The sequence below is a fragment of the Thunnus thynnus genome, chromosome 4 (assembly GCF_963924715.1).
Source record: "Thunnus thynnus chromosome 4, fThuThy2.1, whole genome shotgun sequence".
In the NCBI taxonomy this organism is placed as follows: Eukaryota; Metazoa; Chordata; class Actinopteri; order Scombriformes; family Scombridae; genus Thunnus; species Thunnus thynnus.
Window position 1 is genome coordinate 9,035,935 of NC_089520.1, and position 27,769 is coordinate 9,063,703.

Below are 27,769 nucleotides of genomic sequence, written 5' to 3' on the forward strand. Positions count from 1 at the left end.
GGAGCCCACCATTAGTAGCCCAGAACAGACAAACACTGGCTCCAGAGAGGGCCTTTCATGTTTTTCACGAGTTCACAGCCACTGTAGGTTCTCACTTGGAAGAGGGAGGGGGTACTCAGTTGGTTGCAATCTCTAACCTCACTGCTAAATGCCACTAATTCTACACACTGGTCCTTTAATCCTGAATGAACATCTGCACAAAATTTCATGGCAGTCTGTTCAATGGTTGTTGAGATATTTTGGTCTGGACTACAATGGTGGAGTCTAGAGGGGCCAATAAAAATGAACAAAAATAACACTGAGAAAAAAGTATTTTTAGTTGACTTGAACTAACAATAATCAGATGGCCAAAATGTGACTAAAATGAACAATGGTGACCTCTGTTCAAGTTTCTAAATGTACAGTAAACATATAAACTTAAATTAATGTGTGTGTGTGTGTGTGTGTGTGTGTGTGTGTGTGTGTGTGTGTGTGCAGCATGGTTACATAGAGGACGAACCGGACCAGAGAGGTTTGTTTCCGTCTTCCTTTGTGCAGCTGCTCTCAGACTGACATAAACCTGGATCCAGGCAAACCCTGGACCAGCATGGATCAAGTCCATATCAGAGCATGGAGAACCAGAACCTGGAGCTCAGGAGAACCAAACCGGATCAGTACTGAGCAGCAGGAACAGAACCCCATATCTGCGATGGACCAGGTCAGACTTTCAGATCTGGACCTACTCCAGTTCCCAGGACTGGACTCCAGCATCCTGTGAGTTCACATGATCACGGTCCAGCCACTGTTCCTGCTGTCAGCCATGTTGTCATAGCAACTGGCGTTTCTTATGCCTTCTGTTACCATGGAAACATTACAGATGACCTTTTTGAGGAAGAATCTAGACCAGACTAAGCTGTGTCCGAAATCACTCCCCATTCACTGCAGTTTATTTGAATGTGATATTTATGCACTAACCCCAAAAAATCCCACGGTAGTGTAGCATCATACCCATGACACGTACACTACTGGTTGCCAACAATCACACAATGCAATGCATCACAGTTTATGGATGCCAGATTACTGCTGTTAAACTCTACAGCTGTCAGCGATGACGGAATATGATGTTTATTAGTATGAAATCTTGATTCACTGCTCAACTATATGAGCTCAGTGACGAGCGACTGAGTCAACAAGGAAGTAATTTTGGGCACAGCCTCGATCTCCATGTGGATCGGATCGTGTGATAATGTTGCCGTGGAGGCGGCCTCGCACAGACTGATCAGCAATGATTCAAAGCTGATCTTGACAATACTTTAATTTATTTATTTATTTAAAACTAAAGTAATATTTTATAAAGCACACAGATTACAGCAGGTCACTTAAAAATAAAACAATCCTCTGGACATTTAATTTTGAAGTTCATATGAACGACTTTTTTTTTTCCAATTCTAATTAATTTATTTTTATGTATTTAATGTTATTGATTGTGTGGCAATGCCACCACAAGAGCCACCTCTGCCCCATTTCAGGCTTTGCCTCCTTGGATTCACCGGGCCCAACAAGTGGCCTGAGGCACAAAGGATTGTGGGATACCAGAGACCAAAGGATAAATAACCAGTTGTCTGCTCTAAATTCAGGTATAATCAGTTTTTCTGACAGAACGCTGCCTTGTTGAGCCGTCATGATGGATTTGGTCTGTATATGTGGACTTCAGAGGAGGCGGAGCCTGAAATGGGACACAGCACATGTTTCCAGCTGCCTTCAATGTCACAAGATATCACAACGCCTTGGTGAGTAAGTAGGGAAACGTATTGCTGCCACTATTACAAATATAAATGTGTTGTTTCTCATTAAATATCAGATAAGATCCTTTTCACATTATAACAAGACATACTTTCATGTTATTACTACACACCAAATTATTCAGTTTCAACAAGAAATGTGTTATAATATTTTATCTTCTCATAACAACAAAAACATTTCTTGTTATAACAACATACCGACTTTTGTTGTGATGAGAAAAGTTTGTTTTAATGAGATAGGTTGGTTTTGTGTAATTTGTAATCATGAGAAAACAAGATAATGTGATGTGGTTATAACAAGAAAAACTTCACGCTTAAAAGAGAATAATTTTGCATGTAGTAATAAAGAGAAAAATGTCATTACACCATGAAAAATATCTTGTTATAACTAGAAACTGAGATGATTTTCTTTGTCATAGTGGGAGCAATACACTGCCATAAAAAAAAGATAGAATAGACATCAAATTTCTCAGAACTTTTCTCATCTGGGTTTGATTGTGTGAACCTTTACCTCCAGAGTTCTTTGATTAAAAAAGAAACAAAAAAACAAAAAAAACACAATTCAATTATGTTTCATATTTTTTATTTCATTCAAAGTGACAGTGGTGGGTTTATGTTGTTTTCTGTGGTTTCCATTGAAATATCACAGTGCTCCTGTCTGTTTGGTATCTATGAATGAACTGATGATCAGCAGGTTGTTTGTTAAGTGAAACTGACTTTTTTTTTTTTTTTTCCTCTCATCGAACAGAGTCACAGTTTTAACATGATGAGCTGAATTAAAGCTATGATAACTGAACATACATCACACATACAGTACGGTTTGGTCAGTGGACATCGCTCTGCTCTAAATCTACAGATCACACCATCCATTTACAATTTTTTGGATTTGTACTCACAACAAACTGGTTTTAAGAGTGAGGGAGTAAATGTGTTTACTACAGCTTAGTCTGCAAACTCGCAAAACCTCACATCCAAATGTGAAGTCCAGCTAAAGACTCTGAAAGGCTGCTGCTCTGTCATTTAGTGGCTGAATTCGGGTTTATGGCTCATTCAGGCGCTCCTCGTTAACTCGTAAAGTAGATAATTTCCCTGTTACCAGCAGGACTTTTTCCTGGAGAATCCAACAAAGTGTTAAATCTTAGCGGTGAACAAAATCTTCAAAAACAAGCAGCAGATGTTTCATATTAAACTACGGTTTTTGATGACTTTGCAGTCGAGTTTTAAGAGATCATGTGACTTGTTCCATACAAGTAGGTTTAAACTCAAACTGAACTCTGAAGAGCAGCAGAGCTAACGACAGAGCAACAGCCTCAGGACAAAGATTCAGCATTTATGATTATTTATAAGGCCTCAGTATAATTCAAACAAAGTTCTAACACCATCTAAAAATCTCCCTTTACCAAAGCTGCATCTAAATTTTTGTAACTTTCAGAAACCAACCAGCATATCCACTTCACACAATGATTGGCTGGGTGTGTGGTAGTTATATGATTGTAAGCTGGGTTTTAACTTCTCTCTTAAGCTCTCTTTTCATTCTTCACACAACTATTGTCACTTTTTGTATGAGCAGCTGAGTAAAACAACATGAATGTCTTTGGGGCGAGACCGTCTGAAACTGTGCAGCATTATCCCCCCGTTTGTGCAGCTCCTGGCGTTGAAACGACAAAGACAGAGTTGTAGGAGAGAAGTAGTGTGATGCAAGCCCAGAGGTTATGACAGAAGGCTTTTCACACCACCTTCCAGTGTGGACATTAAGAACAGGAAGAAAACACTTTGACTTTAGACGTGGTCGGACCACACGTTGTGCGTTTGTTTGAAGCAGACTGAGATCTTTACTGAGCATCAGTTTCAGAACGATTTCACACTGGCGAGTTGGTTCTGCATCTGGAAACGGATCACCAAAAATGTGGAAATAAACACTTTTCCCAGTCCTGTACCTAAGTCGACATGAATGTGGTAGTCAGTCAAAAAACAATTTGTACTCCTGCTTGAAACCTCAAGTACACTTTGTGGCAAGAAAACAAAAGATATGAAAGGAAGATTACAAAATATATTCACTAGGGGACAGATCAGGGCAAAATTATCACTGGTTAACATCAGATTACCTTGCTTTATTTTCAGTGCACAAGTTAAATTTCTAAAAATCTTTTGTGAGAGATTCCAGTTTCAGTAATTCTGTTAAAAAAAGAAAGAAAATTGTTGATTTCCACAATAAAAACAAAAAAGTGACCGTTTTAAAATGATACTTTCTGCATATGCACGGCTGCAAAGTTTAAGAACAACTTCAGTTTGGCCATCTGCCCATTTCAATGATGGTACGTCCTGACTGTCGACTTGCAGCCCTAAATTTACAGCTGCACAGACTGTACAAGCTGCTGACCTTATTTCACTTCCTGATAAACTGCCTTCATTGGTCATGAGCTTAGCTGCATCTTATTGATGCATGGCGTTAATAAATAAGATGCACACAACCTATTGGAGGAAGATTTGTGGGGTAAGCATCACGTATACACAAACACGCAGTTGAAATCGACTATATCAGTGTTCTGAGACGGACGATAGTACTCAATTTCAGACTCAAACAAACTCAGTGTGAAAATGTCCTGAAACTCCTCCCAGTGTAAACAAAGCCACAAACATTCAGACAACGGTGATTGACAATCAGCAACAGTTTGTGTACATTCACAGTACAGGTGTGACAGCCTTCAGCACGCTGTCGTCTCCCTTTAACAGGAAGTCCAGCAGTCATCTGACTGACTCCCCTGCTACCTGCTGGACTGGTCAGTCGCTCTTCATTCATATGGTTGGTTATTTTTGGTTGGACTTATTTTTTTTTGAATGTACATTGCACTACATCTTCCACTCATCCGTGCACCACACACACTGGTGATGTTACTGATTATTTGTCCATGTTGAGTTTTACTGAATAAATCTTTAGTTAAAGGGTATTCACCGTCTCCTCGTCTTTGTCACTCCCATCAGCTGAGCTGTGACTCGGAAGAATGACGTCACGTCTGTCCATGAAGTTCAACAGCCTGCAGCTTCATTCTTTGACTTACTATGATCTTTGTCAGCCACTGGAGCTGGGAAACAGTGTTTAAGAAACAAGATTACTTAACACTAAATGTAGAACGATTCCTTTTAAAATATATCAAACACTAATGAAATATTCCTATTTTGGACATTCAGTAATATCAGCTGACAGCCTGCAGACTGTTGAATCATCATGGAACACATGAAGAAGCTTAAACAACAAACAATCCTCCCATTCACTGCCTCCAACTCCATATATAGTCGAGACAGGAAGTCGAGACACAAAATGTCATTGGCGTACAGTCCAAAAAAATGAGAACGTGACAGAAAACTTTGTCTTGCTGTTTCCAGTTCTAGTGTGTCTGGACAGAAATATCCTCTAGATCAGGACGGTTAAGATTCAGTTAAAATAAATGGATGGATTAAAAATGATATAAAATACAAAAAAAAAAAAATCAAGGTTGGAAGGAGAAAGAGAAGCAATAACATGGCCACCATTTCTTCTTCAGGGCAAAGTGCTTTGATTAAAAAAAAAAGAGGTTATCCCTGTATAATATCTATAAAAATCCAATAAAAAGATATAAAAAGTCTGTGGTTGTTTCCCACTCAGAGCAAAGCTTGCTGTGGTTGATCCTCGCAGTCGCAGACGGCAGGACGGTCTGTCTGTCCCAACAGTGGAGGGTCCCGAAAAACAGTCTGTAGTTGTTTAAGTTGACCTGGAACTCCAGCAGGAGTCGGCAAAGGAAGGATACCCGAGCCCCTCCCACCAGGTAGAGGTATCAGGTTTAGCTCCTCCCACTCACAAAGGCTCCATCCACAGGAAGTCCAGGTATCTACAAATGTCTTGGCCCAACACTGGCCTCAATCTAGCACAACAGGATGTCTGACTCAAGGCAGACGTGATGATTGTGCAAGAAGTACACAGGTCTGAGCCACACATAGTCCAGAGCCGGCTCAGATCGGGTTCTTCAGTGCCAGAGGAGCCACCCCCAGTCCAGAGCTGGCTCAGATCGGGTTCTTCAGTGCCAGAGGACAGCTGGGTGTGGTGACACTCAGCTGCAATCAGCCAGACACAGCTGGAGATTTAGCTGATTCTTGGTCTAGACAATTAAGTAGTGGATCATCTGTAAGTCAGTCAGCAGGTCCGTCTACAGGTCTGTAGGTGTGTGAAAACACCAGTCAAGAGGTCTGTAGGTCAGTCTGTAGGTCAGTCAACAGGTCTGTAGGTGTGTGATAATTCTTGGAGACACTGGGTACCCTTTAAAATAGTGGCTGATGACACCTGTCGTGGTACTCCGGACGGAGCAGGAAAGGCAGTACAACTATGTGCACTCATGGTCAATCGTTGAGCGCTGCATAGAAGTGCTCAAGCACAGGTGTGTGTGGCTTATGTTTAGGTTGAATATGAAACAGGTACACCCCCTGTTTATTTTATCCTACACTTAAACTGGTATAGTTTATCAGAGAGTAGTGTTAAGGGATGATGCATAGCTACTGCATAGAGGCATATTAATGACTTTTTTTTTAGATTCCACTGCTTGCACAGTGAAATCAGTATGGAGCCAGGGAGGGCATGCACCATCATGTGAGCAGCAGCTGTGCTGCACATTTGCATAGCCAACAGTGCCTTTCTTGTCTTGTCTTGTTTTTTTTATTAGTTATGGCACTGTTTTGTTTGCATACTAACATATTCATGTAGGTGTAGGGCTTACATCTGACTTTTTTATGTCCAGCTGATGAAACTGGCCCCAGGTCTGGAGGTCAGTCAGCACGTCTGTGGGTCAGTCAGCACGTCTGTGGGTCAGTCAGCACGTCTGTGGGTCAGTCTGTAGGTCAGTCAGCACGTCTGTGGGTCAGTCTGTAGGTCAGAGGGTCAGTCTGTAGGTCAGTCAGCAGGTCTGTAGATCACAGGTGCAGGCTGATCTTTCCCTGCTTGGCGAGCTGGTGGATGACCTGTGTTTCAAAGTCGGCGCTGTGGACGCCGGTCTTCCTGAAGGCTCCAGCATAGCGATTCTCCTCCCAGTAGTGATGCCAGTTACCCTGCTTGTCAGCGCCGTAACCGAACACCGAGACCTGAACACAGACAGGACTTTATAACATGACATACTGCTACACAGTGTACTGTGACACACCACGTAACCAAGTATGTCAGTAAACATACAGTATTGTGTATGTGTGTAGCTCTAACACATTACAACTTCTGATGATGATGATGATGATGATGAATTCTGACTTTCTCATGGTGTGATGATACATTTAATAGCCGACAGTGTTTGGAAAACTCCCCAGTGATGCATTTAAGGATGTTTTGTCAAAAATAATCAAAGAAATAAAAGAAGAACGTAAATTTGGTTCTTTAAATGTCTGAGTTTATCAACAGGATGAATTTTCTCAACAGTCTTTGCTCTCAGATGGATTATTGCAGTAAATGATTTGAACTTTTGAAGTTTGAATGACAGATTAAGTTGACAGACTTTGCCCCTCTCCTTCCTACCTGGTCGCAGGTGTGGAGAGCGAAGATGATGGCCAGCATGCCGGTGGACGGGTAGCGACCATGACGCTCGGTCCAATGATCATGAGCGTACTTAAAAAACACAGGGTTCACCACCAAAACCTACACACACACACACACACACACACACACACACACACACACACACACACACACACACACACACACACACACACACACACACACACACACAGTGTTACCATGATAACATTTTTTAGTTTATTGGCTCTCTGACAGTTCTCACATATTTTACCGTTAGTGTTTTTATGAACACTTGATAAACACCCACAACATTTGTTTTTGTAAGTTCAAATAAATTATCTAGAAACGGCTTATCTAAGACAAAACTATGTGTTAAACTGTGTGGGAAAAATGTGCACTTAAATGAACTGGTCTTTTTAGAAATCTGTGGGTCATCTGAGGAATATTGCAAGTTTTTATCTCCTTGTGTGTGAAGGGAAACATGTTTGAAACAAATCTAACAAATAAAGCAATTTATCATGAGTTAGTCAAATTTGTGGAAACGTCATGACATCTTTAAATGAGTCGATGCAAATATATTAAAACTGGGACTGTAAAGTCTGAAGCTGTGAGAAGTCAAAACAAAAGACATGTTGTCCAGAGGCAATACAAGCTGAGGCTATAAACAGTGTGATGTGAAGAGAGCATGATGGTGCATTTATTTTACCTTGTCTTTATCAGCCTTCACTCTGTCTTTAACCCTCATGTAGGTCCTGGACACACATACAAACACACACAGTAAATATAATAATAATACACTTCATGTATTGTATATTATTTTATGTTTCTCTGCATCTATTTGCATTTTGATGTATTCATTATACAGGTACATATAACATACAAATTCACATTTTGTCCTATCTGATTTAAATATTTATTCTATGTACATATGTTTATATTTAGGAATATTGTACACATACTGAGTATTGTATATAATCATGTATATTATCTGTGTATACGACCATAAATATACCGTGCAGGTTAACAGACTCAGTCATTTTAAGTCTGTTTATCTACATTATTCTTATACTTATTATTTTTACTGTACATATGTTACATTTAAAGCTCTGAGGTATGATGTATGCTCTGCTGTATTTATTTACTGTATATATTTTTATATGCATTTGTTAGATTTTGAATATATGTTTATATGTTTCTTGGATTTTGAATACATTTCTCTTTATATTTGCTAGATTGTAAGTATATTTGTGTTGTTGTTTCGTACATTTTGACCTCGCCGGTGGAAAGTGCGCTGGTCACCCACTCCAGGTCTCTCAGTTTGAACGGCAGCAGGACGAGACTGACGCCACGATCAATGTCCACTGCACTCTCAGGGTACATGAAATGATGTGTTGTCCGATTCCCGACATCTTTCTCAAATCCTCGAGTCACCGCCTTGTTCATCCTGGGAGTGGGAGGAAGATGTGGGAGAGGGTGAGATAAGCGTGTTTGTATATCTCTGTATGTGTTTGTGTGTGATTACAGACATACCTTATCACAGAGCCGTGGGAGTCTATCAACTTGCCGTTTCCTGACCGTTGCAGGTTGCCAGAGTTACCGACCACTGCGCAACTGCGGCAACGAGAGGTGAGGGGCCTGAAATCCACAGTGGGTGAGGAAATGACCTGGAACATGTCTGACATCACTTCCTCTAGAGTCTGGTCGTCTCCGGACCGCTGAAGACCCTGTAGCGAGTGGAACATATCATGTTATTATTTAATGCAGCTTTCTATATTTGTATTTGTATCTGCTGGTCTAACTTCATCTAAAATGAAAATATACAGTTTCCAACAGCTTCAAAATAATTTTTCATTCTTACTTTGTTGTACGTGCTATGTTGTTTATGCATTTTCTTTTCACAGTTACAGTGTAACTACAGCATACAGCTCTTTTGTGCTTTTTCTAGCTTGCACACAGACACAGAGTATATGCAATGTGGATCAGACTGATGATGTTAGCAGCAGTCACCCCCCCCCCCCCCACCCCTTAATCTACTAATGGTTTCTGCAGCAGAACGTAATCTATAAATGCAGGAAAAGGGTTCCGACATTTATCTCCAAATATTTGTTATTTGATTCAGCTGATTTGCTAATTGTCAGTGTTGACACATCAAATCAATAGCAAGGCTTTTCTCTGCTGACAGGACACTTCCAGTGTATAGCCTGCAAATATTTTCTGTATGGGGAGTCACACTTTATTGCTCTCACTACGGGTCTGTAACTAAAGATGGCAAAATAAGAAAACCTGAAAAACGTGTTAACGATCTTTTTAAAAATGTAACAGCTCTATGATTGCACATTGTTTAATTAACTGAATTAATTTAGTTCAAAGAATGACTTTTTTTTTTGAAGGGTAAACTTTAGCTTGCACAGTAGCAGGTAGTGTGTCATACAGACAGACTGTACTAATAGACCTTCACTAATATTTAAGTGGACCTTGTGATAGTGGTCTTGTTTAACTTATTAGGATGATTGTCAAACCTCAGACTAATATCATACATTTGTGTATTTTCATACCCTCTCTATTAGGAACGACAACAGTAACATTATTAAAAACTGCACTTTTCCAACTTTTTGTCCTTACCAGCCACCATTTGAGGGCCTCTGGATCGAAGTTGTTGTCGGTGTCTCGGAGGATGGGCTGCTGTTTGGGATCGTAGCGTTCCCTGAACCAGTCTGACCCCCTCAGGTCTGATATACAGGACTCAGAACAACCGCAGTGCCTGAAAGAGGACGACACAGAAGGGTTTAGACAGGGAAAGAACAGGGAATCATGGGATACACAGAGTCCGCGACCTCTTGTATGTTACCTTGTGTCATCCCGGGTGTTCTCTTGGAGCTTCTCCTTAGCCTCAGGCTTGGTGTTGCTGGGAGGAGCAGGGGTCTGGGGGGGGTCAGGGTACTGCTCAGGGGTCCAGTCAGCAGTAGATGACGTGGGTTCAACCACTGCAAAAACAAACAGACCGAGAGTAAGAGAACACTGCATCATGGGAACTCTACTAACACGTTTATTATCTCTATGATACAATCGCCAACACAACTACTGCTAATGCCACCCTGATACTACTACTACTACTATTTAATACTACTACTGCTACTAGCACTGTTAGCACTGCTACTAGTGCTGATACTACTGCAATTGCTAACTCTACTGCTAGTACATCTGCTACTACTACTTCTATGACTGTTATACAACTACTGCTGCTAAAACTGTTATCATCTTATAGGATACAATCACAACACTGCTACTGCTACTTCTACCCTAATTAATACCATAAATATTCTGATACGACACCTTTATATCGCATCAAGATTTATACCGCTATCATCATGAACAATATGATATATGACACACCTCTACACTGATTGTTATAGCTAATGCTATTGCTACTGTTATTTGCTTAATGCTGCTTAATGTAACTGCTACTACTGCAACGACCACTTCTACCACTGCCAGTACTAGTGTTATACTGCTAATACTAAAGCAGCTGTCAATATTACTACAATTAGCACTGCTACCTCTAACAATACTGCTGCTACTGCTAATACTACTATAACTGCACCTACTGCCACACCGTCCATTACTGCTGCTTCTGGTGCGAATGCAATTCCTGCTATAGTTGCTATCACCATTACTACTACTACCACCACTCTACCACTTCTACTATAGTAGTATTATTTCTACTACTATTTTGTTTACAGTAGCACAATGCAATAGCTGCTGGGAGTTTGTGAAATGAGCCTAATTATAACAAATTTAGAAACTGATTTTAGCAACACAGTATGGACTATCTACATACTACATGGACTAGATTTACATTTAAGTCCACATGCTGTGAACCAAATTTTATTGCTCAAAACTCCTCACCTGTTTCCGTTCTGCTGTCTTCTCTGGAGGTCGTGGCCCGGCTGATGGATGGAACTAATGACAGAGGTAGGAAATGTTTCCTCTGGATGCTCTGACTGGCGAGCATGAGGAAGAGGACGGTGGCGATCACCAGGACAACGCACAGCTTCCTTCTGAACAACATGGCTGGATGGATGACGGGCGGGTGGCGGCAGGAGGGGAGATGTGGTGTTGAGCGGTCAATCAACTGTTAAAACCTATGTCAGCATAGTTGGAGTGTGTCATCTGGACATTTTCCTCTGTTCTGTCATCTGTCCGCTTTGTTTCATCTCCATGAGGCCTGAGTGTGGGTGAGCTAACTCCCTGTTGAGCGCACAACTGCTGCTTTCCTATTGGTGAAGACAGGCTCTGTGGTCACATCTGGGTCAAACAGAGACACACAATGACATCAGTATCATCAAAAATATACTTTTTATGTCATAACTGCTCAAATCTAATACTTCTTCACATAACAACACATACAGAATTATACTTGTGTGCCTGCAATACTCCTACAAATATCCAATTGCAGCTGCAGACTTTTGGCGCTAACTTCACTCCATACATTTGGACACATGAATGGAAACTCTGAACCCATACTTGGTGACTGGCTGCCTGCTCAGAGTGTTGTTGGACTGTAGCAGTATTAGATCATCCAATGCAGACACCATGTTCAAAAATAGGTTTAATGAAGTTAGCTGGATAACTGAACTGATTTTATTTAGTGCTATAACTCTTAAACTTCAAGCTGTGTTTGCAGATTGGGAATGTTCCGGGTTTTACTTCCAGATAATTCAGTAATCCTGCACTGAGAGAAAGAATCTATTATTCATAACACACTATTTATCTATGACAAAATTATTACCTATAACAAACCAGTATCCATAACAATATAACTGACTAATTATTAATAAGAATGTAATGTGTACAGTTTATGGATAACAAACTCAGTATGTTTAAAAATACATCAGACAAATGATCTATAACAAACTATCCCTAACAAACTTATTATCTATAACACTACGAGTGAAACTATTGATAACAACTCCCCAATGAAAAACAAATCAAATTATCTTCAACAAAATAATTATCAATAAAATACTAATCATTGATAACAATATAACAATCAAAAGGAAGCGAAATATCCATAACAGTGTAAAAAAAAACTTATTTCCCCTGACAAACAAATGATCTCCAACAAGCTAACACATACAATTTCAATAAAAATGATTTTTTCGTGAAAAACAGTACAAACACACTAATTATGTTTAACAAACTAATTATTCATTTTAACCCTCTCCAATGAACAAATGATCTATTACAACACAACGTATACATTTCCAGTAACAGATGAGCTTTTCATAAAAAAATAATTTTACAAAGTGATTACCTGTTACGAACACATTAATTTTGTATAACAAACAAATTATCTCCAACAAACTGATTATTGATAACGAATAGAACTATCAATAACAAACTACTTATCCATAACAAACACATTATCTCCAGCAGATAAAAATATCTTTGGCAAACTTATTATCAATAACAATATAACAAACTGTCAGTAACAAAGTACTCATTCACAAGAATATAAAAAATATCTATGACAAACTACTTATTGATAACAATAAAACTATCAATAATAGACTAATTATAGTAACAAAGTAAACAATAACAAACACAGCATCTCCAACAAACTATGACAATATAACTAACTATTGACAACAAATCTATTGTGTATAACACAAAAACTATGCATAACAAATATATTATATTTAAGAATACAATCAAGTAATTATCTATCATGATATAAGTGTAAGTATTGGCAACAAACTAAATTAAAAACAATCGCAAACAACAATACAAATTATAACTACAGAGCTATTAATAACAACCCGATTCTCCATAAAAAAATATTTTTAATAACTCAATTGTGAATAACAAACAGAGTTCACCACAACAACCACATATAAATGAGCACCACAGATTCTCTTCATGCTTCCTTCAATCAGAACCAGGAAATGACCAAACATGAACAACAACGCCACAATAATATTCAACACAATCAACAAGAGCCCCCAACGTTAAAACAAGAGTCACATGTTGGTGTTAATGACATCGTCTTTGCCGTTAATGGCATAAACAAACACTGTCTTCTACCTTTAAAAAACAGGAAGAGAGATATAAAACCTCTCCACTTCCTTCCTCCGAGCAGGAATGCCTCCCTGCAGACAGATTCGGTCTCTGAATACCAATCAGATCTGGATTCGGTTCAGCTTCTCCTGTTTCAGCTCTCGCTCTCCTCCTGTCTGCTTCACTGTCTCTCGCTCTCATCCCTCTCTCTGAATCAGCTGACCTATATGTTTTTTTTTATTTATTTGTTAGCTTATTTGTAAGGGACAAGTGCAGAGAACGCTGACAGTTGCGGAAGCAGTGTCCAATGTATCGGACACGTGTATTTAGCCGAATTTCCAACACCAGTCCCTTGATGGGCATTGATAGTTCAAGCAATCATTACAACGTGTGTGTATTACATGTTAACGTGTGTTTCTTCACTACTCTCTTGGGTAACTGATAGCTAAAACAGTTCATTTCATAATGTTTGTTGGTTTATTGGTTCAACACACAAACACATAAAGTGCTAATAGTATTACTTCTCCTTTTGTTAGCACCACTGAATCTCTTATCAGAAATGCAACTCATCACATAAATGAGATGGCAATTTCACATGTTGGTAACATTGCAACATTTCTTTAACACTTCTTTAACACGAGCTGAATGTGTCACATTAACATGAAAGACCAAACGACAAGTTTGGACCAGTAACACTTCTTGCTGAATGTGTCACATTAAAATAAAGGCTAAAGAAGCACAAGGTTCACTACACCGGTTCTTTAAATACACGTCTTTTTCAGTCTAATTAAGATGACTGTGACAAATTTATCACTGCCTGTTTGCCAAGCCCTCAACAGTAACTGTCTAATCATAGCTTAGCAAACGTAACTAGGCATGGCAGGTCTGTCAGTCATGTTGAAGTAAGAGATATACTCTGAATTTACCAACTTGTGGAGCATTAGCTGACTTAGTCTGCTAGTAGCTACAGCTGATAAAAATCGGCCAGAAACAGTTTTCATTGATGCAAATCAGCCAGAAATGAGAAGCTGCTTTTGTTTACTTCCAGCTGAAATCAAGGACCTATTGCTTTGAAAATTACTAAAAGGTTTCATTGAAAATCTGCCACCGTTATCACCATAAACTGCATATGTCCTGTGTGAGAGAGCTTGACAGTAACTAAGGTGTGCAGGGCTTAGCTTAATAAAATAAAATCAGTTTAATAAACTACAAAGGACCTTGATTTCTTTTCCAATAATTTGGTAAGCAAAAGTGACTAGTAATGTTATATTCTGATGTCCATATTTATCTTCACCTTTTTTGGTGTGATGTAAAGGGTAAATAAAATGCACATTTACAGTCTATATATATTCTGGGGCTCTACTGGAATATCTCTGCATGATTTACAGTTCAAAAAAACTCCTTGTTTATCTTATACTAGCTCTTTACGCAGCCCCTCAGTTCAGCCTCTGGTTGAAACAGGCCGTTTTAGCTCCTGTCCCTTTAAGGCCATCTTCCCGATGAGCGCACTCTGTTCTGAAATGGAAACTTGCACAAACTCAAATATATCCCGCGTACATGTTCAAGCCCGAATCTAATTCAAATTATGCGAGTGGACAACGTGAACAACCTTAGCAACAACCTTAGCAACAAAGGCTACGGAACGGACGGCTGTTTGTGGGCATGTGTGAACAATCTGACGTCATCATGAGGAGGAGGTAGAGGTAATTTTGCAAACAGTGTTGAGAGCAGGTTGAAGCCCTGGCTTTTGACTTTTAGGAAGCAATTTTACATATGTTCACCTCAAGTTTTGGAACTTTGACCATGTTTAACATAAGACATCTAACATCATAACAGTATGAAAATAACAGAAAATCACAAAAAGCAACATATGCCCCCTTTAAAAACCTACAGTATCTCACCTAAAGTTGGCTAAACAGTTTTTTGCTTGCCTACTGCTTAGTGGCTAACTGAGGTGCATTGAACGGTGGTGCATTCACTTATCTTTGAGAAAAAGTGCACCAACACTATGACTATGAATCTTTGAAATGAACTGAACAAAATGATTCTCCTCAAGTCAGATCAGTCAGAAAAAGGGAAACTGACCGAGCATTGTGACTCTTTCTGTATTGGTCCATCACGTCTGAATGAAGACAGAACTACAGTAACATTTACTAACAGACACCTCTGTCTGAATAATTAAAAGAATGTAACAGATTTCCTACATAACAAAGGCTTAATACCACTGTAACTGCCTGTAGTATCACTGCTATTATCTTTTTTAACTTTATTTTTATTGCATTTGTGCAGTGCATATCAGAAACATGACTGCTATTATTACCACTGTTCCGCAACCATAGTAACTATAATTTTGGAGAGCAGGAACAGAGGAGACAAGTCAGGACACTTACTGATTTACACATCAACACTCTCATACATATTTATCAAACTTATCTGTTTTCTCCACAGGCAGGACGGGCCAGCACTCAGAGGAAAAAAAGGAAAAGCCCTTGACAGAAAGCTTAGCGCCTGGATTAGCGTCTGTATTAGCATGTTAGCACAGAGCTTGACTGTGTGCCATTTTAACTGTGCAAACTTGTCCCGGTACAAAGGGCTTCAACACAGAAGCAGCTCAGAACATAATGATCAGGGAGATATTTGGTCTGGAACTGAAAGACCACACAGAAAGTAGGGACCCATGGATCAATACCCTAGTTAAAAATTAATTCAAGGAATAAAGCCCACAACTGTTCATACACTAATAAGTAGTGTACAAGAAGTTATTTGAGGCATGCAGACTTCCTGCAGTGACAGTCTCATATTTTCTTGAGCTCAGTCATTTATTTTTTCTTGAGTTCCTCCCTCATTTCAGTCAAGCTGTTATGTTCATTCCTTTTTGTCATTCAGACACCATGTAGGTCACTTTAAAGTAAATGGTACTTAATGCTTTATTTGGATATAAAAGGACATTCCTATTTGTTCACATGCTGTATCTTAAGCAATCTGATAGATATTCATGTATTCATTCATTGAATGAAAGCTGAAAATTTTAAGGATAGAGCTGTATCGATTAGTCAATCAACAGAAAATTAATCAACTTTGTTAACTGAATAATTGTTTAAGCAATTTTTTGAGAAAAAAATGCTTTGGTTCCAGCTCGGCCTGTCATGATAACAGGACTCCAGACTAACTTCTTTCACCACCGTCCCAAAGAACAAACTGTCCCGAAGTGAATGTAAACTGTCCAAATATCAAACTATTGTTTCTTTACTTTGTAAAGCAAGACGGAGTTTGCCTGGGCCCCCAAATCGCCCCTGTTGATGTATGAGTGTTTTCTTTAACGATTTACTTTGAAGATTAGAGATGCTGCTTTCAGTAATTGCAAACGTTTCCATGGTGAACTATGCCTTTGCAATAGTTTCATATTTACGTACTATGTATGCTTCCTGCTAAAGTTTCTTCTCCTGATAACCCATGTGGTCTGGAAAGATTACAGCATGCTGAGTGCACTAATTTCTCCAGGATTGTATAATTGTAGAAATAATTGTTATTGGTGTCTGTATATCTTTTAGTATCCGATCTGCGGATTAACCGCAGTGCCCCTGGATATAACTGCAATCTGCACAATGGCGCACATCACTACTGTCCATCCACAAGCTGTGTTTGATAAGTGTTTAAAACTTAGATTATAAAAAAAAGACCATAATAATATATTGAAATCATCTAAATGTATGCTTTAGCTAAAATACTCACACAGCCAGGGTAGCGCTGTGTTTTGTTTAACCAGTGCGACATATTTGCGAGGTCCTGCCAGCGAGCTGTTTGTGACTGAGGAGATAAGACGGACTGCGGGAACATTTCAGGTCTCGCGCTGAGGAGCCAGCCAGTGATAGTAACTATAGTAACATCATGAGAAGACACACTCTGTTGTAGTCAGTGCTAGGTTCAGTTTGATCTGCTAAGAGATAGTTTAAAACAAATAAATTAAAAATTACATTAAAATTCCTCTAGTCCCGGGGAAGATCTCACTTCGTCCTAAACACATTTTCTACCATCCCCGTTTTTTTATTGGACAATATACTGTCCCAGAAATAATTGCAATAAATGATGTTATTGTCATTTTATGCCACTGACATAATGATAATAGAATAATATTGCGAGTACATCCTTTCAAAGAGCAATGAACTTTTAATTTTTCAAGAGTATTCAGACACTGGAATTGGAGTTTAGTCGGGATCGCCTGCACACGGCGGCTCACATGTCCGACATCACATGTAAACATGGAACTAGCCAGGTAGTGATGTTTGCAGGTTTCAGTGGGTTCGGGAGGGTGTAGCAGCTCAAACCTTGAGCAAGTAACATTAAACTTACCAAATTATTGTAACAATAGTCTGACTCAGTGCGAGTCCCAGAGCCAACTGTCAATCACAGCTGTCAATGAACGCCCACACGGCAGACATCAAAGCATAAATCCTCAAATCTTATTAACAAAGCAATAATTTCCAAAATGACCACCAACACACTTATTAGAGGCAAGGCATATTTATTTATGTAACCTGAATCACTGATTGTCTTCTGCCTTAATGTGAAGCTATTCCAACCCTGTTAGAGTTGTATGATCTCTGTTTTAAAATCAATAAGCTAAACCTTTGTGTTGTAATATTAACATTACTACCGGTATATATGTGTGAACTTTTACATGTATTATCGTGTGCCTCTTTTTTCTGTTTTATTGACTTGTAAAGTGTGCAGAGACCCTCTGGGTGATGTGCACTTTAAATAAAGTGAAGTTGAAGTTGAAGTTGAAGTTAACACCTTATCCTGCCCAAGGCAACCCAAAGTGCTCTACAGAAATACAGAAAAACAAGACAAGTGAGAACAAGCAGATCAAAATGCACAGAGAGAACAGCTAGAAACCATAAAACATGGAAACATAAGTATGTAGGCAGCAAAAAAATGAGTCAAAAACAACTTAAAAAAAAGAGTTTAGCCTTAAAAATGCTCAGCCCTGTTTCTAGTCTCAGCTCTTCTGGCATTTTGCTCCACAGTTTGGCCGCATAACTAACTGACTTAGTATCAGAATCGTATAAGTTGAGGCTTTTTGAATCAGACTCTATCTGAGCCAGCATCTAGCTGTCGGTGGCATGGCACTTTAAGGTACTTCCTCATTTTGTTTCAGCCTCAAGCTGTGGGTGTTGCCACTTGGTAAGAACATAAACCTAAAACATCATCATGTCATCCAGGAGGAGTCTCCTGTGTTTCTATGTTGACGGACATTGAAGATATAATTAAAAGAAAACTTTACAGTGAGGAAGAATGCTACACACATGGTGGCACATTCAAACTGAGATCCAACAAGTATTTAACCCACAACACTGTCAGTCTGAACGAGGGAAGAGAAAAGGAGAGTTTAGAGGACAGTGGAGCGTTACTGCCTGTCAGCTCAGTCGGTGTCTGTGTGTTATTTTGGGGTGTGGGGGATGGGGGTGACAGGGTTAAAGGTCACATGGTTTCCTGTGCTGAGAAAACCATGTGACAGCACTCCTTCCTCTCTTTCTCTCTCTCTCTCACTCTCTCTATCTGCGACATATGACCTCTTTGTTGACACTAGAATGGAAACCCGCTGCTATGTGGAGAACGAGAAAATAACCACGCCACGGAGGGTGTCGGTTCTCACGCAGAGAAGACCGAACCTTATTGTACGGTTCGTTCTGATTTCACAGATTGACCATCTACAGACGTGAGGGCACGATCAGACTCTAATATCACCGCTCTTTTAGAGTGACGACCAAAGCTTTTTTGACCATGTTTCTCTCACAATTGTCAACTTTTCTCTGAAATCACACAGTGTACCTTTATTCATTGATCAGATCATTAGTTCCTGATTTAAGTCAGAAAGTTCTTGTACAGCTGCTTGTGTTTAGACAACATTTAACTTTTGTTTAATGAAAAAAAACACTTATATTTTTCAAAGTAAGGTGTCAAAATATTATTATTGAAATGTGGTTGAATAAGAAAAGAAACATGTGAAACACATCTGTGCTGAGAAAAGGAACTCCCCTCCCTCTCTTCTGTGAGTTGTCTTTCTGCTGAAAGTCTGTGCATGATTCACGATTAACATACATACAAAAAACTTTATATATAACTTTCACAGGATCCTGAGACACTTGATAAATACGGGCCCTGATGTTGACGGGTTAAACACAGCGAAGGGAACGTGTGATAGAGGTGCGATGAGCTGTGAAAACAACAGAGACAGATTCTCACACCATCAAGCATCAGTGCTCTATGTTACAGAAAAAAGGGAAGCAACATAGGACATTGTATACAGATACTCACAATGACAAACTGAAAGTATGCTTTAATCAAGAACCGCAGAGATAAAAAAAAAAAAATAAAACAAACTCTTTCACATGAAAAAAGGAGAAATGATGACTGTGTCAAGAAAAGTATAACCGCATATATATGAAGAAGTTCAAGAGTTTCAAGCTGAGTGTTAAAGTGTTTGGTACACTGGATCACAGAACCAGTTGGGGTTGTTTACCTTATGTGTTGTGCATAAAGACGAATCTGGGTTGTAGCTGAAGGTGTACAGGCAGGAGGCCACGTCCCTGCTGTAAACCTGAATAACACTTATGTGGTGCATGTCAAAGATTTCACTTTCTAACTACTTGTGTTCAGCTTTAACCAATAATATAATGTCCCGTAGATACTGAAGAACCAGAAACATGCTGAAACAAACATTATACTGTATGTAATCTATACCTTTAAATAAAATTTCTAGGCCTGTTCACACCTGCATCCAGTTCAACTTTAGTGAGGTTTGACACAAGTATTCATGCCATGACTGAGATCAAATCATCTTGACAGTGTCTGACCTGTAATAGAGCCACAACAGAGACATGGTTTACAGACGGGAGTTGATGCTACAAATACGTCTCATACGATGAATTAATCGTAGGAATGCAACTAACGATTATTTTCATTGGTGATTATCTGCTGATTATTTTTACGATGATTGGTTTTGTGTCAGAATTTATTAAAATTTCAGAATTTCGTCATGTGCTGCATGATGACATCAAATGTCTTGTTTTTGTTCAACCAACAGTCAAAAACCTGACTTAACTTGACTTCAATAGCGATAAATCGCTTACCAAAATTGTAGCCGATTCATTTTCTGGTGATCGACTGAGCGTTGCAGCTCTAATAAATTGTGTGAATTTTGCTATCAAGAGGTTTTTATTCCCTTTCAGTAACTTGTTATTGAATAAAATGATGTACAATCCTGACAACAAAATAGCAGGGGGCAGTAAATAGAAAGAGGAGAGCTAGTGTGACTGATTATTGCTAGCATGTTAGCAATTAGCTCGGCAATCAATCAGCCCTGCAGTCACCAAGAAATTACATATTTTGTGTAGATGTGTGTATGACTTTTGCAGTGGTCCAATACAAACAGAGGGAGAGATACCTCAGTACAAATATGTCCAAATCTCTGATGATTGACAAATTTCTATCACCTTGTATTTGTATAACTGACCGATTATGTAATGATCTATGGACCTGAATTGTTCTTGGTGTACCCTAAACCCTAGGAGCAAAAGTCTCTGCTCATGTTCAGGTAACATTCAGGTTTAATATCCAGCACTACGTGAATGTTTTAGTATCCATAATGCCAGCAGACAGGACATTGTTATGTGCCACTGAAAAGAAACAAGATGGAAAAAGTGTTGAGTTGGAGTTTCAAGCGCAGCTCCGAAAGGTTTAAGTGGACCAGAGGAAAAAGTTACACTCACTCATTTCCTGCTGTGAGACTGACTCACAGACTGACAGACATTTACACTCCTCCTGAAACTCTTTGAAACTTTATATCAACTTAATATTACAGGTTTGAACTTTATTTACTTAACAATGTCATCAGTAGTTCTCCACCTTAGTCCAGCTGTCTGTTCTGTGCAACAACTATTTCACATCTATCCGCCCTGTTGCTCATCCTGAAATGTTCTGTGTTTCTGCTCTGGGGTTTTTTTTTGGGGAGTTTTTCCTTCCAATGGCTTGAGGCTCTAAAGAGAAAAGGTGTCATACGTTGGACAGACTCTCAAGGCCTCTGAGACTGAGTTGTAGAAATAAAACTGACTTGAGACAGACAGTTCGGTCCATAACAATCAGTTTCTGTAGCTCAGTTTTAGAATCAGGCCTCTATGATTACATCTGTCCAAATACAGAGGAGGAGACTTTGACTCACAGACCACACAGCCTGTGTCTCTCTCTGTCAGTCTCTCTGTCTCTAATTATGTTATGTATTTTGAGTTTCCTGTTGCAACTGTCAGATCAACCTACATATCAGGGACACAGTTATACACCACATCAAACATTAAACACTAAAACTTAGAGATAAGAGATCACAGAGGACCAGAAACATAATGAACATGTCTACATAACAATACTACAGGACATGGTGTACCCTTGTACCCCACACTGGTTAAGACTATAGGCTATACAGGCTATATGGTTAAGCTGCATTGCACATAGTTGCAACATCCACAGTTTGAGTCAAGCCACAGACGCCTGTTGCATGTCATACTCCGTCTAACCATAAAAAGGTTCACCATAAAGCAAAACAGCACGGCAGCAACATAACTGTGGCGTAGCTGATTCACAGAATACAGGCGTAGCCTTAGCCATCACTATTTCAGTTTCAGTTCATGAAAGTTAACTGTAACATTTTGGTCGCCTAAAAAGTATTGTTCAGTGTTTGGTTGCGCTAAAACACCCTCGAAGATATCGCTTCTCAACAGGGGTGGTACTGCCCCCAATAGGGCATTCAATATTTTTGAAAGGAGGGGGTGTTGAGGTGTTCTTGGGGGGGGGGGGGGGGGGGGGGGGGGGGGGGGTTTGTGTGTGTCTGTTTTTAATGCCAGTTTAGTCCTACATTCGAATGCACATTTTCACAAATTTCATTGTTAGACTTTAGGGTTTTTCTATGTTATTTCACAGCTCTGTCAAGTTTTTTTTCCCTCAGTTTTATGCTTGTAACTACGCACAAATTTGGGCTCTGAGTGCTTCGAAAATGCAGGTGACCCACGCTCAACACTGTACCTGAACGCCTCCTGTGTAGACACAAGGGGAAACTATGCTGAGTCTCAACTGCGTTTTGCTGTCATTTATGGTCACGCTAGCTTCTCTGTCCTCTCCTCGTCTCTCAGTTTGTGAAGTGTATTAAAGTTTGTTGAATTCCTGTAAACTTAGCTAGAGCATTGATAAATACTCTTATTTCTTTCTTCTAGTGTTTCGTTCATTCCACCAATGCAGTCAACAAAACAACATAACTCATCACTGTAACGACCATCTCGGCTGTTAACAGATGATTTTAACACCCGCAGACACAAACGTGGTGAAAACTGTTTGTTACCTTTAGATGCTGAAAATAATCTGAATCAAGCTCATTAGTGAAAGTGAAATTAATCAGAAGCTTCAACCAGGAAACCAACCAGAAGAGGAACAAACATTTAACGCACAGCTGGAGGTTTTTAAGGTTTGTTGATTCAGAAACATTCTCAACTCTTTATTCAACCCAGATGAGAAGTCAAATATTGACGGACAGTATAAATCTTTATTGGTTGGATCAGACAGTCCATAAAGTTTTTAAATAAATATTGTCATGGTAATAGTCCAACTTTCTTGGGGGAGGATCCCCAAGCCCCTCAACCAAAACTCCTGTGGGCTTTTGACGTGGTTATTTTATTTGACTGCTGCAGGTTTGATTATTTAATCACCTGGGTAGCATCATAAAATAACACCAATCATATTACGTCATATCAGCAAAATGACGCTGAACAAGGATACATATCCTTCTGCTTTTTTCCCAGAAGCCTCAGACATTTTCCTTGAAATGCTGCTCTTGTTTTCTGTTGAAACAGTTAATAAGAAAGCTTCTTGTTTGGCACGGACACCAAATTACCACTTTCTGACCGGTGCTGTTTGCGATCAATAATGAGACCTAATTAAAGTTAGACTGTCAAATTTCCAACTGTTGCTTATTGTTTAAACTGTTGTTTAACACTCAAAAATATAATTTATATTGACAGGGCTTTTATGTTCCCTGCATGGGAAACTAATGATAATGATATTCAAACTGTCCAGTTAAATCAAATCTGTTATTTGGCATCCAAGACATGCTTTATTAACGATATAACACAGAATAACAATCAACATTAAAATTCAAGGGAGACAATTAGCCTACATTTGAATTGATGGGGGGTGGTAAGGGACCTGGATAATGGATAGGGGGGCACTGGCCCAAAAAAAGTTGAGAACCACTGCTTTAAGGAGTCAGATGTTCTGTTTTTCTGGTAAGTACATTTTGTTTTAATGGATTTAAGCCTGTTTTTTGCCAGCAAAAATGAGCATTAGCATTATCACAGTTAACCATAGACTGTAAATGCACCGCACTAACTAAGCTAGCAGCTAGCGTTAAGGTCAGCTCCACCCTCTCGTCCAAAAATCCAAGATGGCGACAGTCAAAATGCCAAACTCGAGGCTTCAAAACTAGAGTCCACAAACCAATGGGTGACATCACTGTGGCTACGTCCATTATTTTTTACAGTCCATGGTTAAATCGCCCTGCTGGGGATTTTATCTGGTAATCAATACATTCTTATCTTACTGTGTCTTAAGTGTTTTTGTAGCAAAAAATGAGATTTAATGAGTAAAATGCATTACAGAAAACACAGACCAGCTGTGGACACGAACTTGTGAGCATCACAGGAAACTGTAGGAGAGAGTTTTCTGAAGTACACCTACAATAAGATAACTAAAGGCTACCAGGGAACTTAAGCTAGGCCTAATTACAGGAATACTATAAGACATAATAATACAGCACATTAAAGTCTAAACAGACCCAACTGTGAACAACAGACACACTAGAAATGCACTGTGAGAATATTATAGAAATGCAACAGGAAAAAACAATACAGTGAAGTATGTAAAAGGTCAAAATGGACATAAACACTTGGCTTAAATATCATGGGAACACTAACAAGGAAGTCAGCATATAGCAGATGTGTACACCACACTAAGTTATAAGAGGAAACTGTAGATGACATTATAATTAGGTACGCCCTAAATAAGATAACTACAGGCTACTAGCACATGAATATTTGTACATTACAGGAGTAATACTAGAGATAATAATATAGTAGAGTACAGCAAAGTCTAAATAGACCCAACTGTGAATGTCAGATACACTGTGAAAATAGTGAAAGAGTATATGCGGTTCTATAAAAACAGTAAGAATATCATAGTAATACAATAAGAGATTACAGTAAATATCAAAACTAGCAACTAAAAACTAACGATGACTTTCATTATCGATTAATCTGTCGATTTTTTTGTCTAACCATCAGTCTAAAATTCAGTTAACTATCATAGAGGACGAAAAAAAACAGAAAATATTCACATTTAAGAAGCTGGAACCAGAACATTTTGGCAATTTTTTCTTAAAAAAAATGACTCATGATGATTGTTTGATTATCAAAATAGTTGGCAATTCATTTTCTGTCAATCAACTAATTAATCGACCAATCGTTGCAGCTCTACAGGTGTGTTTTATGAGTCATTCTACACAAACACTGTAAGAATATTGTATACTATAGGAGATTACAAGGAAATACATCAAAGTCACCATAGACCCAACAGACACATATATTATACACAGAAATATTTTAGTAGCACAGGACAGTGGTACTCAACCCCCGGGCCACGGACCGGTACCGGTCCGTAGGTCATTTGGTACCGGGCCGCACAGAAAGAATAAATAACTTACATTATTTCCGTTTTATTTATTATCTAAGTCTGAACGATGTTTTATTTTGAAAAATGACTGGATGGATTAAAGTCACGGCAGAATACCCTGAGATCGCCACAACAGGCTGAAAACCCTGTTGCCATTTCCAACATCCTATCTGTGTGAAGCAGGGTTTTCTGCAGTGACAGCAACCAAAACAAAATTACGGAGTAGACTGGACATAAGCAACACGCTTCGGCTGTCATTGTCTCCCTTTACCCCTAGATGGGACCGTCTCGTTGCAGAAAGAAACAAGCTAAGGGCTACCACTGATTCAGCGTTATGTCGAGTTGTATTTTTCATGCACTTTATATTTGTTTTTGTGATGTATCTTATTTTGAAGGCATGTTTAAACATTACCATAGCGACCAGAGAGTGTTAGGGGGGCAGAGAGGATGTTACTCATGTTATGTTGTTGGCACAATGTTACGAGGATGCTGCTAATAAAGTTGCATACAAGTACACAGTGGGTTCAGGTTTATTATTATGTTTAGAAAATACCACAGTTTTTATGCCAGTCGTATCATTTTAGTTTGTTGTATTTATCGGCCGCATCTCAAAGGCCGGTCCGTGAAAATATTGTCTGACATTAAACTGGTCCGTGGCGCAAAAAAGGTTGGGGACCTCTGGTATAGGAGACAAAAGTGAAATATATTAACATTAAACAGGCCAACTGTGTTCCACTCACACACAATTTGAATATTATGAGAATACTTTGGAAACTACTTACTGACCAATTAACATCGCTTATAGTAGTGTTATGATAGAGTCAATTATGAGGCTGCAACTAACGATTATTTTCATCAATCGGTTAATCTGTCAATTATTTTCTCAATTTACTGATTAGTTGTTTGGTCCATTAAATGTCAGAAAATTCTGAAAAATTATCACTGTTCCCAACGCCCAAGATGCAACCTCAAATGTCTTGTTCTGTCCCGATTAACAGTTCACAACCCAAAGATATTTAGTTTATTGTCATAAAGGACTAAAGAAACCAAAAAATATTCACATTTAAAAAGCTGGAATCAGAGAATTTGGACATTTGTTTCCTAAAAAATTACTCAAAAAACAATTGATTGATTATCAAAATTGTTGGCGATTCATTTTATGAGTTGCAACCAATCAATTAGTTGTTGCAGGTCTAGTTTAAATATTATAAGAATACTTTGGAAACAACTTACAATCTGATATTGCCTATAGGAGTATTATGATAGAGTCGAGTACAAAAACAGTAAAAGCAAAAGGACTGAGGACAACTTAAGAGTATCATAGAAGTACTGTGTGCTTCTGTAGTAATGTGTAGTAGATTAAAATAGAGCTGCAACTAATTATTATTGCCCCACTGTTTGGCAACACCCAAGAGGAGATCTTCAAATGTCTTGTTTTTGTCCCGACCAACAGTCCACAACCCAAAGATATTCAGTTTACGATCATAGAAGACTAAATAAACCAGAAAATATTCACATTTAAGAAGCTGGAACCAGAGAATTTAGACATTTTCTTCTTCTTAAACGGCTCAAAGCGATTAATCGGTTATCAAAATTGCTGGCGATTAATTTAATGAGTTGCAACTAATCGTTTAACCGTTGCAGCTTTACTTTAAGTGTATGAAGAATACTTTGGAGACAACTTACTAGAGTCATGGTACAAAAACAGTAAAAAAAAAAAAAAAAAGCAGACTCAGCTGAGGACAACTGATAGACTGAGGAGTATTATAGAAGTATTATGTACTTCTGAGGCAAAGTGTAGTAGATGAAAATCAACAGAGAGGCAGAGCAGATGAGCTGCACAGATAACTGTGTTCAACACACTGTGCGCTACAATGAAGTAACCTTATAGGCCTACAGTAAGAAAACGATAGGCTTCCAGCTAACGGAGAGCTATAACAAGAGTTCACAAGTTAAATAGAAACAGTGTAACTGTGAATCAGAGACTGTAGAAATGACATAAGAGTACTCCACACAGTATCAAGTGTCAAAGGAGGTCACCGCATGTACACTTTCGGGAATATGTATTACTCAGAAAGTTAGAGGCAGGGTCCGAAGATAGTTTATATCCCCCCTCGGCCTCCCTAAACCTGTCTGTCTCTTTCTTATCAGTCTCGCGTTCCTTCTTTTCATTACAGACACACACGCGCACACGCACACACACACAAACCCCCCCCCACTACAACCCAACGACCAACAAACAAGAAGTAAAGTGAACCAAGTAGTGAGACCAAAAAAACCCCGCAGTAAAAATCAGCAGAAAACGGCGAGAAGTTTGGTAGAAACTTGCACGAAGTTTCCAGTTAAAAGTTCCCACCGCGCTGTCACACACTGGCATAGACACACAAACACACACACACACACACACACACACGGAGCAGTACCCGGGTTCACACACACACACACACTCACACACACTGACCCGGTAAACAGCCGGTTGAAAACAACACAAAGCTCCGTTCACGGCGAACTGAGGAGGACTCACATGAGAGCAGCGAGCGGCCGGATGGTTTTTCTTCTTCTTCTTTGTGAAGCTGCAGAGCTGAGAGGGCATGATGATGCAGAGCCGCGAGACCCCGCCCACCGAAGGGGGCAC

The 27,769-nt window shown here is 39.1% G+C and overlaps 2 protein-coding genes across 3 annotated transcripts in view; one reads left to right on the forward strand and one right to left on the reverse strand.

The window, feature by feature from the left end:
- Positions 1 to 2,526, forward strand: part of unm_sa1614 (un-named sa1614) — a 28,329-nt gene extending 25,803 nt beyond the window's left edge. Inside the window, exon 28 of the mRNA XM_067586464.1 lies at positions 478 to 2,526. Coding sequence (XP_067442565.1) covers positions 478 to 552 — 75 coding nt within the window. The 3' untranslated portion in view covers positions 553 to 2,526. The remainder of the gene's footprint in view (positions 1 to 477) is intronic.
- st3gal8 (ST3 beta-galactoside alpha-2,3-sialyltransferase 8) lies at positions 2,348 to 27,769 on the reverse strand. Of its 2 annotated transcripts, none has more exons than XM_067586466.1 (9): positions 27,659 to 27,769; positions 11,215 to 11,613; positions 10,157 to 10,292; positions 9,931 to 10,069; positions 8,839 to 9,032; positions 8,573 to 8,752; positions 8,015 to 8,060; positions 7,309 to 7,428; positions 2,348 to 6,887 (listed from the first exon to the last, which is right to left on the reverse strand). In XM_067586466.1, exons 2-9 carry the CDS (start codon positions 11,375 to 11,377, stop codon positions 6,720 to 6,722), a joined length of 1,146 nt encoding a protein of 381 aa, XP_067442567.1. In that variant the 5' UTR covers positions 11,378 to 11,613; positions 27,659 to 27,769; the 3' UTR covers positions 2,348 to 6,719. The 2 variants fall into 2 exon arrangements, with proteins under 2 accessions (XP_067442567.1, XP_067442568.1); XM_067586467.1 differs by having other exon boundaries at positions 27,596 to 27,707.